The sequence below is a fragment of the Acomys minous genome (genome assembly GCF_964271855.1).
Source record: "Acomys minous genome assembly, chromosome: 16".
In the NCBI taxonomy this organism is placed as follows: domain Eukaryota; kingdom Metazoa; phylum Chordata; class Mammalia; order Rodentia; family Muridae; genus Acomys; species Acomys minous.
Genome location: NC_140498.1, coordinates 6,903,942 through 6,921,316, shown reverse-complemented (window position 1 = coordinate 6,921,316; position 17,375 = coordinate 6,903,942). Strand labels below are relative to the sequence as shown.

The following is a 17,375-nucleotide window of genomic DNA, read 5'->3' as shown; positions in this document are numbered from 1 at the left end:
TTAGAGGTCAAATGTGAGGAACAAAAAATGTTACCCAGTGTGAACATGGCATACTCTCCTTGTCTTCTTCCTTTATGGGACAACACTCATTGGCTCTGTAGTCACCTGTCAGTACCTCCAGCTACCCCTCAGGGACCTTGAAAAATATTCCCAACTCCAACTGCCCATCTCTCAGCAATGCCACGATGGCTTCAGCGGCACTAATGGCATTTGGGTCACCAGGCGGCCCTGCGGAGCCGAAGGGCCGCTTTCTTTCCTCAGCACTCACTCTTTCTCCCCATCTGCCAGTTCCCCAAATTTTAAACCCTACCACACTTTTCCCAGAGTTTTTCCTCAGAAAAGCATTTGACATATATGCCAGGGTGTATTTCTTTCCCCTAAGGATCATTTGTACTTTGGAAGTGATTTCTCATTGTGGAATGATAGGATTTCGCCCATGAGAAAGTAAGCCATGCCAAGGCAAACAACCCTACCACTTGGCACAGAGCCATTGTTATTGTATATCTGCCTTACAAAGGCACGGTCAGTGTCAAAACTGCTAGTCTCTGAACATGGACTGGATTCTTAGTAAGCAAGAGAGTTTGATTTGTGAATTAAGCCTGGGGGTCACAAACAAACATACGATGAATAAGGAGGTCGTTGGAAACATGGCAGTTGGAAATGGACGGCCCTCGCAGCAGCCCTGGCGGGCCAGACGTTGGCTTCTATATTAAAAGGTTATGGTGACAAAATGAATTTATCTCTGACAACCGAGCTACATGTTCTAAAACACTGGCTGAATGAAAATTGAAGGGCTGACTTAGATGGAAAACCTGGTCCAGTCAAAAGACAAGGTGAGAAACTTGTCAGCTGCAGCTGGAGTCCAGGGTCCTCCTACTGTTTGAGGAATCCAGCCGGGTTTGGCTTAACTCAAGCCGGGAGCCAGGCATCTGGACAAAGCATTGTTTCCTCTGGAGCTAAGGGGTGTTCAGACCCTGCGAAGAAACAACGTACTGACCAGTGAGAGGATTAATACACGAGTGGAGGAACCCGGCGGCTCTCAGTACCGAGGCGCCTCAGAGAAATAACAGCCACTTATAAACCTAACAGGACCGTCCTCCATTCTGCGGAGACGCCATCATGCCCGTGAACATTGTGTGGGGTATAAGCCATGTCCTGGCCCGATGAGGTGTTTCACAGAAGGGTGATAGGCAATCAGGTGAACTCTGAGTGGGGGCCACGAGAGGCTGAGCCTTGTCTTCCCGCACAGTACGCAACTGCGGAGCTATGGGAATGAGAGCAGCAGCTAGCGTCTCTAAAACTATATTCGGAGAGGGAACTCACAGGTCAGAAGTAGGAGGAACAGTTGGGCATCCTGTAAGAAAGGAAAGTCTGCGGTAGGAAAACACGCGGTGTGGTGGGTCACTCGGCTCTGAGGGTGACCTGGGAGTAATGAGAAAATCCCCAGGTGGGAAGGCTCACTGTCAAAATGTCCTTCCTTGTGTTAGGAAAGGCTCTGGATCATTCTATCTTAGGTTTTAGTTAAGCTTGGAGGGAGGGAGACGATGACACAGTAGGCCTCTCAAGTCTGGCAGAAGCATAGAAACACAGCTGGAGAGAGAGAGCCACAAAGTATAAACACAAGAGGAAACGGCGCGTGGATGAAGAAGGGAAAAATACACAGAGGTCGTGGGGATGAGAAAAAAAACCATCCCTACCACACCACAGAGGAGATGTGGTCCCCAGCAGTAATAGGCGCAGGGCAGGCTGGGTCATCTTTGCTGCTGGGAGGGATCCAATTGCTGTCCCTGCAGCTGGACTCCGGGCAGCCTTGCGATCTTTCTTAGTGTATGTTCGTTTGCTTGTGAGACTCCTAAGCACAGAAGGAGCCACAGGGATGGGGGTATGAATGCTCTATTCCCTGCTAGCACCTACTTCTTGGATTTTCTTGGACCGAAAAAACAAATGTATTTTAAACCGTTTTCTCCAGCCAGTCCTTGTTTATTCTGCATAGACAATGCACACAACAGCCTCTCAGTTTATCTCTCTGCTCTTTTTACCCATCACTTGTACCCTGAACTGCTACCCCACTTAGCACTTTTTACTATGGTAGTTAACTTTCTTGCAGGTTCTGGTCACTGATCAAGTTTAGAGCGGGGCCTGGTACATAGAAGAGAGTCAGGAGATAGCAGGTGCAGATGAGCACGCAGGGAAAGGCATCTTTTCTGGTCCATCAGTTTAGATCACTGTATGTGTCCTACTCTGTGCTTTCTTCTGAACTGGGAGCCACAGGACTCACTGACTCTGAGTGTCTGCCTTTGTATTATTGGTGGGCACTCACATTCTTCAGTTAAAAGGAGACTTTGTCCCTTTCCCCCACCTCACTCCTCCACTCCTGTCTTGATAAATAGTGGCATCACTTATGTTCGTTGCTCAAGAGAGAAATCTATGTGGTGCAGAGTGGTCTATAACCAAGTCATGCAGTGTTGGTCATACCAGACTCTCCTTTTGTACTTTTTCCAGCTCACCAGCTCTCATCAAACAAGTGCATCCGCCTCCTAGTGGGGCTCTGGCCCCCTTCCATCTCTTATGAGCCCACTTCACACTGCAGACACAGTCCAGCCTGGCCCTGATTACACACTCGTGCGCACACACACAACACACACACACACACACACACACACACACACACACTCAGTTTGGGCTCACCAGAACCCTTCCTGTGCTCACCACTACCTTCCTCTTATCCCTCAAAATTTATGTTTTCTCTAGGTAGGAGATCAAGAAAATAGTTTTTCTCAATTTTCTTGAACAAGAAAAACTCTAAAATGTTTGAGGCTCTCCTCTGCTTGGAAGACACACTGTAAGCTGTCTTTAACTTATAACCAGGACTTTCCTCTCTACCCTCTCAAACCCTTTCTCCCTTCCTTCACGGCTCAGCTGGCACTCAGGGTGGGTTCCTGATGATTGCTAAGTGAGTCTTCAGCATCTGGCTACCTCTTGATGGTGGTAGTGGTACATGTGTGTGTATTATTCATGTGTGGAGTGTGTGAGGAGGTTGGGTGAGATGTCACTATTGATTCTTCTTCAATCATCCTTTACCTTATATTCTGAGGCAAGGTCTCTCACTGAGCCTGCATCCTGCTGATGTGGGTAGACCTACTGGCCAGTGAGCCTTAGGGACCCTCTTGTGTCCCATTCTTCAGCATTAGGATTTCAGGTGTGTGCCTCTGTCCCTGGATTTTTACATGGGTGCTGGGGATTGAATGCAGGTTTTCATGTGTGTACAGCTAGCATCTTTACCAACAGAGCCATCTCCCTAGCCTTTGTCTCATTCTTTACATCAATTATGTGCATCTACCTGCAACACACGACCTCAAGGCACAGTAGTAGCTAAAAGTTATTGTGTAATTTGAATTCTGATTTCTCTATGCCCCTCCCCCCATGTCTGGTTGCAAACCTTGTTCTGAGAATCTTCTGTCTCAATGTTGTGTAAACACTGTTCCTCAATTGTTTCCTGGTATGACAATAACGCAGCTTACAGCCAATTGCTGAGCAGGGGAGAAAATAGGGCTGAACTTCCTGCCAGCTAGGGGAGCAGGAGTTAGAGGAGGAGGTAGGGGTTCATCCAGGGGATTTAGCCATGGAAGAGGTTCAGGAGACATCAGGACAAGGAGCGAGAGCAGGCAAGCTACACAGTGTAAGTGTCTCTGGGATGTACGCTGGGAGGAAGCCAAATTAGCTTAGAGGGTTAAGAATAGAGTAATAACTGCTCAATTCTTGTGCTGTGAAGCTTGTTTTTTAATAATATAATAGTGTCTCAATTACTTGTGTGATAGCTTGGTTAAGAGAGAAATTGAGAAACAAACACAGCTTCATAAAAATAACCATAACACATGCAATGGAGAAATTTACAGATGAAGTGGTTGAGTCACAGTGTGATGTGAGTCACAGTGTGATGAAGGGACTGTGTGGCCCAGAGTCACAGAGCTCAAGTTCAAAGCCAGGCTTGTGCATTCCAAAGCTCTGGCTTGTGGTGGTCACAGGTGCAGCTCAGTGGCAGGGCATTTGCCTTAGCATTTGTGAGGCCCTGGAACTGAGCCCTGGTATGAAACAAACAAACAAACAACAACAACAAAGAGAGAGAGAAAGAACCAAACAAGAAGAACAAAAACCTTACAAAACAGATAGCAAAGCAAATGTCCGTCAAGCTCTCATCATATGGATTCCCAGCAAGCTGGATGAGAGGCAGATTGAATTCAAGGGAAGATATATAGACTTTAAGAATAGAATCATAAACTTCTTCATAAGGAAAGAATCAGACAGAATTCTCGTGAATGTAAAGTAGAGAGGAAGAGAAAACACCCAAATGCAGTAGCTGAGTTGAAAAATGGAGTCCGGGTTTAGAGGTACTTAGAAACATAGCAAGGCCACACTAAATATGGCTGGAGACCTGGGAACGATGCAGGAGGAGAAGGAGAATTTCCAGCATTGGGTAAATAATAAAAATCTGAATAGACACATGTCACTATGAGCATCACCACAGAAAGTCATAAACAACCACAACCACAACAACAAATCCCAAGGTACGAACCAGGCTTCGAGATGTGAACAGGGTATGCTCATGAAACTGGTCACGGGACCATGCTTAGCAATTTCCACCACTCAGAAAATTCCAAAGGGGTAATAGATATGTCACCCATGACTAAGGACGGTTTGGCTTTACAATGATGCAAAAAGCTGTAGGCTTTCAGGAGGAGCTTTACTGAGAAACAAGAGTTTTGGTCTTGTCCTGGGCCAACTATGCCCTCTTCAGTCCTCTTGTTCTGCTAGTGGCACCTGTAGTCAGCCACATGGTCACAACGTGAAATGAGCCCCGTCCCACAGTGTTGCTAGGGTGGGATGCCCTAGGCTGGGGTTCCCAGGTCTGGGAGTGACTGTATTTTTAACTTGGGAATGTATCTATTTGCATGTGACCTCATCATACCTCAAGGAGCATCTGCATGGCTTGGGCATTTAAATCTGGCCAGCAGAGAGCAGTGCTATTTATGATGCTGTGTCAGGGTGGCTGTTTATCAAAGGTTATGCTCCCCTTTCCACAGTGTGGACTTACTGCTGGGAAACAGATGCGGCTCAGTCAGGGGACCTTCCTTAACCTACATCCTCACAGTGAGCAGAGTGTAAGTGAGGCGGTCATCTCTAGATTTCACCTGCTAGTCCAGAGGGCGATGAAGCACTAAGCTTCTAAGGAAAGTTTTATTGGAATACAGCCATGCCTGGTTGTTTACATGTTGCCATGGTTACATCCCCACTACAAGGGTGAGTGGAGCAGTTGTGGCAGACTGAGGCTGTAGTTTACTATCTGGCCCTTTAAGAAAAAGAGCCCTTCTGCTTGGAGGACAGAGGAGGATGATAGAGCAACAAGACCGTGGAGGACTCCTCTTGGTGGACATCTCTTCCTGGACGGCTAGAACGATGAACAAATGCCACGACTTACCAACTAATGACACAATCCATGCAAATGTGTAAGTAAAATGCTAGCAATTTCTAAAAATGGAATCATGAAAGTTTGCTTCCAGGAGTGATAGGGTGAATCAGAAAGGAAGCAATACCCTCATGACTATGTTGTCACACCACACCCTTTGAAAGCATCAGTATCCCCTTCAAGTGGCCCTCAGGGAAGGATATGTCCTCATATTTCCTATACCAAAAGCATCTGTCATATATAATCATGGGAGACTATAGATTCCCAGCTGAAAGAGAAATGGGTGAAAACATGTGTTCATCAATAATTTAGGTAGATATAACACTGACAGCATGACATGTTACCACATCACCTGTACCAGACAGGGGTCTTGTTGTACGTCCCCGTCTGGCCTCAAGCTTGCTACCTCTGGCTCCTTTGAAGCATTGTCAACCTATCAGTAATAATAGGATTCTGCTGAGCAAGAGACACATGATTATTCAATTGTCTCAAAAGTTATTATGTGTTGCACATATATGAATTATATGGCTTTATATGCTGTATACATTTTTTATACATAAAGTGGGTATTTCTCTGGCCCTTTAAGAAAAAGCCACCCTGCTGGATATATGTACTAAATTTTTATTTTATTTATCATCTGTATAATTTATATCACATTGATATAATCTACAAATGTAAATACATATTGGAATTCTTAAATGAAGTACAAAAACTATTGACATGGTAGTGCACATGTATAGTTCTAAGATGACACTGATTGTATAATATATAGATTTTAAACTACCAGCCAGTGCACAGAATGAAGAAGGAAACATGTTCCATTTGTAGACATAGATGTTCCAGTTAAACTGAACTGAGAAACTTATTGGAACTATTAAGGAAATCTCCAAAGATGCTAAAAAAAAGAAATATGCAAAAATAATGTTGCCAGGGTCACAGTGACCTAAAGGCCCTGATAACAAGCAATGTTGTTAAAGTGGTAATGGAAAGGCACCTTGTGTTGCTAACCTGGGAGAATCCATCTGCTTTGGACATACAAATTCACTGCTAATTAGCCTATGCAAGTGTTGCATTCCTAAACAAAATTTGACAGGAGTAAGTTAGCATATGAAAAACTGTTCCTGAGTTTTACCTCCAACACACTTCTGTAAGCAGCCAGGAGACAACAAAGCAGTTTCTGAAGATAAACATCAGACCAGATTGTAAAACACATCATTACAGGTGCCTCCTGATCTAAGATCTGAAATATTCCCAGAGGCATTTAGATTTTAAAATATGATAAATGAGGGAGTGTATATGTGTAGTACATGATGTGTGAAAATAAAAGCCTATGTTTTTGAGCTGGGAAATAGTTTCAATGAAAACAAGTTTAGAAACTATGGAGAAAGGGATGAATAGATGACAGAGGAATTTGCAAGTGCTGTGTGTAAAATGGGGATGCACAGGGCAATGGGCTGGTCAAATGTCTGCCACACTAGTGACAGGGGTGAAGGGTTGTTTGTTTGTTTGTTTGTTTTTCTGTATAAGTAGAGCATACACAGAGAAACAGAGGCAGCAGGAAGAAAAGAGACAGGCTACCAGCTGGCAGTGTATCATCAGAGGGGAAGGTGTGATGTATGTCAGTACGAGTCAAAAGTGCAGATTAAAAACCTTTTGCCTATAGCAGAGAAATAAATGGCAAGGAATTTATTTCAAGGAATAATAGTCAAGGAATAGAATGTTCTGAGACATGATGAGAGATGCTCAGTGGCTCTTTTCTCCCCGGCCCTTTCCTGTCAGATGAAGGAGCAGAGCAGTGATGGCGAGCATGCACCCCTGAGGACTGCAGGCCACGCTCACAGGCATTTAGTGTGGAGGCAAGTGGGAAGAGGGCAGCCAGGCACTCTGAGATGTGTAAGGGACGAACGGGAAGAGGAGTCAGTGACTCTCCTGGGCTTCATATTTCCATAGTTACACATCCCCAAGGAAGCAGTCACATTGTCTCTGATTAGACGGGCAAGACCAAGATCTGGATTAACTCAAGGGTAACTCACACTAAATATAGGTTAGAACAAGATGTCCGCACACATGCTTCTGACAACATATCGAGATGCTGAAATAGCTATTGGTAAATAATATCTTTTAAGTGTCCTCAGGAGCTGCCTGTGGGTCTAAGTGGAAAAAAAGAAAGAAAGTCTATTTGCCCATGAGAACTTTCATCTTCCTCCTCCACTTTCCTCTGTGTACCCAGACCCAACTCAAAGCATAGCTTAGATGAACTCTGGACTTGCACCTGAGGTCAGTTGGTCAAAAAGTCAAAAGGTCAAAAATGGAATGAGCTAAGGAGGCTTCTGAGGGAATTGGTGACTGTATCATCTTTTCCTTGGGTGTTTGGCCTTGAACATCACGTAAAAATTGCCAGTTTTAGGGGCTGGAGAGATGGCTCAGGTTAGGAGCACTAGCTGCTCTTCTAGAGGACCCGGGTTCAAATCCCCAGCACCCACATGGCAGCTCACTACTGCCATAGACATACATACAGGCAAAACACCTGTGCACATGAAATAAATAAATAAATAAATAAATAAATAAATAAATAAATCTTTGGAAAATCGTCAGTTTCATGTGGAGCATGATGGGAGCTGTGCTTGTGGAAGCCTGAACATCACCATGCCCATCTCTATCCCAGCACACAGTAGGCAAACTGCAATTTCCACTGATGCTGGTTCTCTTCACGTTTAACTCATCAATTAATTTGGTTTTTAAGATCTCACTTGAAGCCCAGATTGGCCTAGAACTGACTACAGGGCCCCAGGCTGGCCATGAAATCCTGGCAATCCTCCTGTCTCAGCCTCTCAAGGGCTGGGATTATTAGGGTGTGAGATATCATTGCTGACTCCTCTCCCCTCATCGCTCCTGTTTCTGCCTATTTAACATAGGAAGCTGGAGACAGTGAGCTTCTGGGTACCAGTAAGATGCTTGGGGAACAGTCCGCGTGGCTCATGCCAACAGGCTTCCCACCTTGCCAGAGCTGTGGCTGCGCTGGGGTTCCCAAGTGTTGGACAGGCGTGTGTCCCCACCCCCCTCCCCAAACCCCCAACTACCTTTTATAGCCTCTTTCACTGAAGAATCCATAGGCAAGATGTTTTTCTCCACCAGTTCCAGGGGCCCTGGGCGGAGAGCAATCTTCTCATTGAGGTCACCTGCGAGGCGGGCTCTTTTCAGCTTCATCTGAGCAGTTGGAATGGATCTTTCTGCCGTGGAGGCTGCAAGATTAAAACAGACAGGATCTGTTTTAGAATTTGATGTCATTCTGTTTGGTTTGGTTTTTTTTTTTTTTTTTTTGGCTGGTGGTTGCAAGACTCTGTGTCAGACCATGCTCTACCATCCTGATAATTCTTCAATTCGAGCATCATCACTTCACAGGGATTAGCACCAGAGAGCAGACACTTCCAAATAAAGGCAAATGAAGAGGCACAGGAAAACTGGAGAAACTCGCCTTGAGAGAATCTGTCTTTTTTTTAAAAAAATGCAATTTGGCAATTTTTTGTAAGCAAGCAGTCCATGGGCCCGTGTGGCTTGCTTGACCCTAGGTTCCTGGCTTTTGAGAATGGCTGGCACAGGCTGGGCCTGCAGTAAACATGATCTCCCATGATAGTTAGCAGGAGGAGTGTAACGTCCTAGGGGCTTTAGATTCATAAGTATTGTGATACTGCCCGAGAGCCAAATGTTCGGATATGTTATAAAAGGCAAAAAGGCAAAAAAAAGAAAAAAAAAGCCTTTGAAGTTGATATTTTAATTAAACAGAGGGATTTAAAAAAACTGAATTTATCCAACAAGCAGTTTCTCACCATTTAGAGGGTGGGAAAGGTTGGGGACAGAGTTCTAAATTCTCCTATTTATGGCTGCCCCCAAATGTCCTCTTTGGGGTGGGCTATGACTGATTTCTGTGAAAAAAAAAATATGAAAGAAAAACTAGCCAACCTGTTGTTTTGGTGGAGAAATGTAAGGTAAGAAGCTTCTAGGCCCAGTCTTAACACTCTTGAGTTTAAAAGCTGAGGATTTGACGGACCGCTCTCCCAGATTCGCTGGTTTCTGTCAACTCTCTGATCCAGACCTGGGCTCCTGAGTCTGACCTAGCATTGCCCACACAGCAGAGGAATCCCCTAATTAGTTTCGGCAGGCTGAGCTTGTCTGGAAGCTCTACACAGAAGAGCTGGAGTGTTGGGGGCTGGAGAGAGATGCCGAGCAGTGCTGAGTGCTGGCTGCCCTCAGTTGCCAGCACCTTTGTCAGGTGGCTCACGACTAGATCTCCAGCTTCAGGGGATCTGACACAGTTCCTGACTCCCACAAGTACCCTTTGTGAAACACAATTCCCCCTTCTCATGCAGCTAGACACTAAAATGAATCTTCCTGCAGAACAAATCCTCCTTCAGCAAATTCTACCGGCGTGCGCCACCACAACCGGCAAAAATAAAACGAATCTTAAAACAAAACAGAACAGAACAGAAAACCAAGAGCAGAGGTATATCTAATCCTAAGCCCTCCATGAACCACTCCTCAGACACCACTGCAAAGGCTTCTGGCTGGACCCCCACTTCACGGCTTTCCAATCCTCTCCTCACACAGCCCCTCTGCCTGGCACAAGTGGATCCACCTCTTCTCTGGGCACTGGCTTTCCATCCCAATCCCCACCGTCAACCCTGCCCCTTCTGCCTTCAGGGTGTACTGTGCTCAAATTTCCTATCCCGGGGTGAAACTCAGCAGGGAGAAGCCCTTTGTGTCTTAATTCCAGATTTCTGTTGAGACTCGAAGGCTCTGTGGAAGAGACGTGCCACAGAACCAGGGCCTGTTGTGGTTGAGAAGTTGGTATTAACCACAACAATGAAAGAAACAACTCCTTTAAAGTGCTGAGGACAGATGGCAGGCAAGTGCTGCCCTGCTGAGCTACACCCCATCCTGTTAGGCCTTCTTGCCTCTAGCACCCCTAGGCACCCCAGTATCACAAACTCCAAGGGTATGCCCGAGAAAATGAAGCAAGGGGGAAACTCCCCACGCTGTGTCAGGTTGAGTTATTTGTTTTTATTATTAGATGTATTCTTCTTCTTCTTCTTCTTCTTCTTCTTCTTCTTCTTCTTCTTCTTCTTCTTCTTCTTCTTCTTCTTCTTCCCAGAACTGGACCACGAATCCGCATATTTACACGTTTAGTTTGTCTTCCCAGAATTTGTCTAAATAACAGTGTTTTCTTTTCCGCTGTTTTCACCAAACAGCCTCTGAGATTTTTCTTATGAGGCTGTTCCTCCTCAAAGCCCTTGCTCTGATTGCTATGTGGCAGTAAACTTGACAGAAGATCCCCAATTTACTCAGGGGGGGTCCCCTATTGTTGAACATTTTTTATAGCAATTTCGGTGTTCCCCCTCTAAAGAACTCCCTGCTGAAGGCCACCGTATACAACCCTTTACAAGCTCAAGACAAGACAAATAGTCAAGGAGTTCAATACACTCAACTAAAGTGCCCTGTGGACACAGTGACCCGGCCTCACCCACCAGCAGAGCACAAATGCCCGCCTCACACGCGTTCTTGCCACATGCAATATTTATTTTTATTTGCTAACTCGACCATTGAAAGGTCTGCATCTCATTTGAAATGGCATTTCTTAGGCTATTTGTATAGCTGTAATTTTGTGCTGACACGGCAGTGGTTCCCAGGGTCTTTATAGATGACACTGTGAAGGAGGTAAGCATTTTGTCACTTTATGCCTGAAAACCCTTACAGTTCTTCACAGACTTTCCTCTGGATTCTGTGCTGCCTCCCCTCTCTCTGTCTTACAGCGTCTCACTCACTCCACATTTGGAGGACAGTTGGTAAGCTGGAAGAGTCAGAGATGATGCTCATCAAAAGGGAAAGAGTTGCAACTTCCAGCCTACTTCAGGGCTTTGCCCATCCTGTAAAGCTGGCATCTAGTCTTGACAGGAAATCTGCTTTCTGGAGAGAACACATAGATGATGCTAGGTGCACCATGCACCTCCACCTCAAATGTCCTTCCTTCTTCCTGAGTCTGATCTGGGGTTCATGTCTAAGCCCCTTTCCTTGCTTCCCCGACGTATTCTGAGTCAGGTGTCTTCCTTCCAGGACCTCACCTGTGCTTTCGCGCCACTGTGCACTTTCTCTCTCCTGCTGGGTTGTGAGTGCCAGTTCTCCCTACCTACCTTCTGCTAAACTGGGAGAGTGCTCTGAGGGCAGACACCCACGTCTTATTCATCTCTGCACTCAGAAGGTGAGCACAGCGCTTTCTCTCAGGGAGCAACTATCTCACAGGGAACAGCAGAGGAGAAGCTGAGCCTCTCTGAAGCTAGACACCAGTGCTCTGAGCATTCTCACTGCAGGAAAGGCATCTCCTTCACTCAGGTGTTGGACTCAGATGGCAACTAGGTGTTTGCTTTGTTCCCCCACCCCCACCCCCACCCCCGCCACATGGTCGCAGCACCCCTAGGGTAGAACTGCATGGGTCAGTGTTGGGTTTTCTGAGATTGTTATTTCCTGCACACTAGAACAGAAAGACACCCACGGGGAAGATTCAAACAGCTGTCTGATGATTATGGGGACAGCTAGATGAGCCCCTCACGTGTACCGAGAAGGGCACTCTGCAAGTGCTCGGTGAAATGACGGAATCACCTGGAGTCAGAAATGACATAGGTGAATCTGGAGCCAAAGTCTGAAAGAATGCGTGTCTTTGTAAATCTTCTGTGTGGCTGAGAATGACTGGCTGGCTGCTCAAAATGACCTGATGAAAAGCTGGTATGCATATATATATACATATACATATAATATACATATACATATATTCCTAAACCAAAGCAAGTACTCTACCATTGAACTACACCCACAGCCTCTACAAATTTATCTAATTTAATATATATGTATATATATCCAATTTGGTTTATGAATGTTCTTATTTTATTTAGTTAATTAATTTCTGGAGAGGCTTTTTAAGGGGCTTCATAGGTACAGAGACTGAAAAGTCTAGAAAAATGGCCCCTGCTGCGCAGGTGTCTCTTAGTGTGTGATTTATGCACCTTACCTTGGAGAATGTGCATATTAACCAGGCTGGCACGATCAGACCTGTTTCTGCCCTTGCACCTCAGGGAATCTTCAGTCTGTGGAACAAAAACACAGAGAATCACCTATTTTTTAACTTTCAAAAACTCTCAATTTCTCCCAAAAGGGAGACATACTCTTGGAATGACAAATGGAAGATATACCCCTTTTCTCCCATGGTTTTGCAAAGAAACACAGACTTTCCACCTGGAATTTTAGTATGGGAAAGAAGGGTAAAAGGGTGAAAAAGCCTGGGTCCAAGTCAAGTGCTTTAACTCCAAAGGCATCCTAGTGGCAGTTTATCTGGAGCTCCTTGTTATAATTGATTCCATCGCCTCTTAGGACAGGCTCAAAAGCGACCAAGGTCAGATGTGAAATACTTCACAAACACGCACTACAATATGTGTCATACGTCCTTTGCCTCTTGCCTCTGACATAGGAAAGTATGAAACCCACAGATACAGGCTTTGGAAGGCAACTGGGGAGAGGTGGCTTACCACATCTCAATGTCATGGAGGAGCTGCCTGAAGGGGCTACAGGCTGCGGCCAAACCAGCTGAGGACCCCAGCCCCCTGATTCCTACTCCCAGGCTCTCCTCTCTCCCTAGTCTAGGTCTCCCCAGTGTTGACCGGTCCATCTGTCGCTCATCACTCTGCAGTGCTAGGAATCACAGCCAGTCACAGCTTGGAAGAATTGCAAAACCCTGTCCTTCCCATCAATTCACAGACGGGCTACAAGGCTGCAACTAACAGGCAAGAAGAGACCGCGTTCCCATCCCACTGAAGGTGCGGAGTGCTTTTACATAGTATTCATATCACCGATAATACCAAGTGTAGAAATCTATTTACTATAAAGGTGCCTGATGAGTATGTCAATTTTCCCTTTAAGTGAAAAAACAAAACCAAGCGAACAACCTAACTCCTAAATGAGAAAATCAATGAACATCATCCTTCTTTGTGCCGCTCCAAGTAAACCCCATCCACAGCCTTTGCCGTCCTACTGAACTCACTTAGGAAAAGAAGACTTTCCCTAAGGATGACTGTACTGAAAGATAAACCAGTGGGGATACCAAACTTACTTCTCTTCTTAAAGGTATTTTGACTGCCAGTGTATCCTTGTTGATTGTCCTCCAATATCAAATGGTTAAGATTTTTTTTTTAAAAAAAAGGTGAAAATGGCCCATCTTAAGCTTACACCGTAGATATTATTTTCAAAGTTGTTTTTGTCACACTGGAGTGGGAGTCCATGTTGGTGTATAGACAGAGATGTGGCCATTTGGAGTTGTTGTAAAAATTGTTACACACTTAAACCAAAGTTTTAGCATTCACTGTGGACAACACGCCACCCACATTTAGAAAAGGCCGTTTGCAAAAAATTACCTTGTCACCATCCAATTTTTTCCTTGGGTCATGGAATTCAGTTGGACTTTTCAGGGCTGCAACAGAAAGATAAAGAGGTGAGCAGAGGCTGGCCATGGGCAGGGCCAGCATTGCAGGGTTGCTGTGTGCTTGCTGAACTACGCACAGTCTGGAAGTGATGGCCTCCCCTCCATCAGGCCACAAGCAACAAAGAAGAAAGGCCTGGAGGATGCCAGCTGCTCAGAAGCCACAGGAGACAGAGTAAGGTGAAACTCAGGCCTGCCTCAGAAGGAGCAGCAGAGGCAGAGTATGCGACAGGAGGAGATGTAGTGTAGGCAGGCCATGCCAAGGTTCTGAGGAAACAGGGGGCCTAGAATAAGGAAGACACTAAGTGTGGCAACTAATACCCTCCCTGGCTTTCCTGTGCCCTTAGTTCTAAAAGCTTAGTGGATGGTTGTGGTCCAAGGTACATGGGAATACTGGAGGAAGCAACTATATTTTGGATGTACAATGTGAGGGAGGGTGTTGACTGAAAAGCAGAGGTTCAGATACGAGGGCTAGAAGGGGCCATGGGAACAGACAGTGAACTCCAATCCCAACCCTAAATGAAGTGGGGAAACTGAGGTCCACAGAAATGGACTGAATTGTTCAGGGCTGTGCCATTGGATCCCAGGTCCTCTCATTCCCTAAACTTTTTCCAGGAGTGGTGTCCCAACTATTCTCTGTCAGTGGACACAGACCTCTCAGGCAGTCACGTCCGCCAGCACAGAGCAGCGCAGAACAGACTGCCTGTACCAGTTTAGCCCTTCAACTCCTCTCTCCATCCTCCCATGTGTTCTCGGAGCACATCTTCACGTTTCCATACTCTCAGCATGGCAAAAATGCAGAGCATCCTTCTGCACGAATCTGCATTTTGTGTTGGCTCCTTGGGAGCAATCTCAGTTGGAAGCCACAGACAACCACGTCTGATTGCGAGTGCAGAGGCTGAACAGAATTGCGTTGCTTTTCTTTTAGCATTAATTGCAAGTCTGGATACATTTATAAAACACACGATCCAGAGTCTACAAATACTCTAGCTAGCGGGTGTCCATTCTTTACGCCACAGGCAAAGGAAGTCGTCTTCCAAATCTTGAATTAGAATTAGTTTTCTGGCCAGGTCAGTGTGTGTGTGTGTGTGTGTGTGTGTGTGTGTGTGTGTGTGTGTGTGTGTGTGTGTGTGTGTGTGATCTATCTGTACCTATATATGCACACTCAACCCTGAAGACTGCACTAAACTAAGCACTCTTTCCCCAATAACCTGGTGGAGGTCCAGCTGACACAGCGGAGCTTGCTTGTATTATTCTGTAGGTAGGATGCTATTTGGGATATTAATGAGACATGCTCTATCAGTTTCCCTGCCTCACTCTAACTTTGACAAAGGTGAACAAAGGCCATGCCCAAATTGTCCCAGCTGGCTGCTTTGTACCCAATTCTGTTGACACTTTCCCTTCTCACTCCGACTAGAGCTACACAGGCTCTTCCTCAAAGGGGGAAAAAAAGATAGATTTTTTTTTTTGCTGGAATGTCACATTTCACCCTGACCTGGAAACTGAATTTCCAGCATCTGTCTGACTGTCTGTTTTAGTCTTAAAGTGGGCCTCTTAGCCTTACGTACTACTGTGGGCACCCCCTTTCTTCCTCAGAGATGCAAATATGTAGTGCTACTGTCGTTTATGCTCTTTCTCCAGCAGGAATCTGGGTACCTTGTGAATTTGATCTCTGGAAACTTGCACCGAGAATGTCTGGAGCGGCTCTCCCCGTTCACCAAGCTACCAATGCTGCAGGGTCTAGCTGGGCCCCTGTAAGGAGTGAGCCAATAGGTCTTTGCCTCTCCTCGTGTTTATGGAGCTAAGCATCAGATGCTAGGTGTCGCTGAAGTACTTTCATTGCCAGTAAAGGAACTGATTCTGAGCTGGTCTTTGCTAATTGATGAGGAAGAATACTGAGATTTTCCTGGATGGGTTCCCCCAAGGGAAATAAAGTGGATAATCTTCAGATATTGCCCGTGTTCTAAAGAAAAATTGTTGTCTTCTAAAATTCACTTTGTTAATTTTGTGTGTGTGTGCCTTTGTATGTATGACATTCATGTGGGGCATGTATGATGAGGCACATGTGTAAAAGTCCGAGGACAACTTTGTAGGGCAGGGATCTCTCTTGTCACCACTGTGTGAGTTCTGGGCATTGGACTCAAGTTGTCAGATTCATGAAGAAAATGTCTTTAGTCATTGAGCTGTCTTACTGATCCACACAGTTGATCCTAACCAAGCTTGAGACCTGAAAGGAACTCCTAATTCTGCATCTTTGAGATTCCTCCAAGTCTCACTAGTGGAGCTTATCATGCCCTTGAGAAACAGTGCATTTCCTGCACTGGTTTTTGTTTTTGTTTTTGTTTTTTTTTTTTACACAAAGCTACAGTTCAGTACTGTGCCACTTCCTCTCCTGCGAAATGATTGACACAGTCTAGGCCTACTTCTCTGATGTTAGGAACACAAAGGTCTTCTAGAACCTTCTACTGCAGGCTGGAAAGCTATGTCCATGTACTGAGGTCTTGGGAAGAATATGGAGAGGTCTACATGCGGCCTTCATCAAACAAATGCTCTCCCCGGAGCTTGCCGTGGGGGGTTGGCTGTGCTGTGGGGCACTAGCTTGAGGTCACATTGTGGAAAACTCCCCTGCAGAGGCCCTGGGGTTGAGGTTTGCCTTCTCTGTGACGCCAGGGAATGTAGGCTCTAGCTGTCTCCCCTCCAGGCCTCCAAAAATCCTAATGCCTCCCTCAGCTGATTTTTTTTTTTAAATACACAAAGGACCACTTCTGCTGCCAGCCCAGGGAGTATCAAATGGCAAAATTTCATATTTAAAGGACCCTGACATTTAAGATGGAAAAGGAATTTGGATTTCTAAATTAAAAAAATAAGTCCATGTGATTTCAAATTAGAATTCGACTATAAATCCAGTCAGCCACACATCTGACTTGTCCCCCTGGAGGAAGATTAATCGCTCCTCACGGGGGAATTCACGTTCTCGCCTAGGCGGTTAGTCGCAGGCTATTCCTATTTCTGTCCCTACAGCTCCAGCTAATTTGGGTCAGCTGTGTGGATAAACATTCTCCTAGATAAGGACAGGCCTCCCGCGGTCCTTTGCTGCTTCCCTCTGACTTCAGGCCTCCAATGGGATTCCACGAAGAAAAGAGGCTGAGAATGTGGAGAACTCATTTAAGACCGAGGAGGCCTCTTTTGCACAGGGCTGGGTTTTGGTGTTGAATGGCAGCCCAGTGGGCATGTTGCATTGTGGACTCTCCTTTAGGGGGAATCTCTCAGTCCCAGAGAGAATTCCTGGTCTTACTCCACTGAACAGCGATAGAGTAAGATTCCAAGAGCCACAGTGGGTTGTGTCTCGGTTCCACTCACAGGCACAGGGACGGGCAATTCCCAGCACCATTT

At 45.6% G+C, this 17,375-nt stretch overlaps 1 protein-coding gene across 1 annotated transcript in view; it reads right to left on the bottom strand.

The window, feature by feature from the left end:
• Positions 1–17,375, bottom strand: part of MYOCD (myocardin) — a 97,655-nt gene that overhangs the window by 37,253 nt on the left and 43,027 nt on the right. Inside the window, exons 3-5 of the mRNA XM_084762830.1 lie at positions 13,918–13,973; positions 12,522–12,597; positions 8,545–8,706 (exon numbers count right to left, since the gene is read on the bottom strand). Coding sequence (XP_084618956.1) covers positions 8,545–8,706; positions 12,522–12,597; positions 13,918–13,973 — 294 coding nt within the window. The remainder of the gene's footprint in view (positions 1–8,544; positions 8,707–12,521; positions 12,598–13,917; positions 13,974–17,375) is intronic.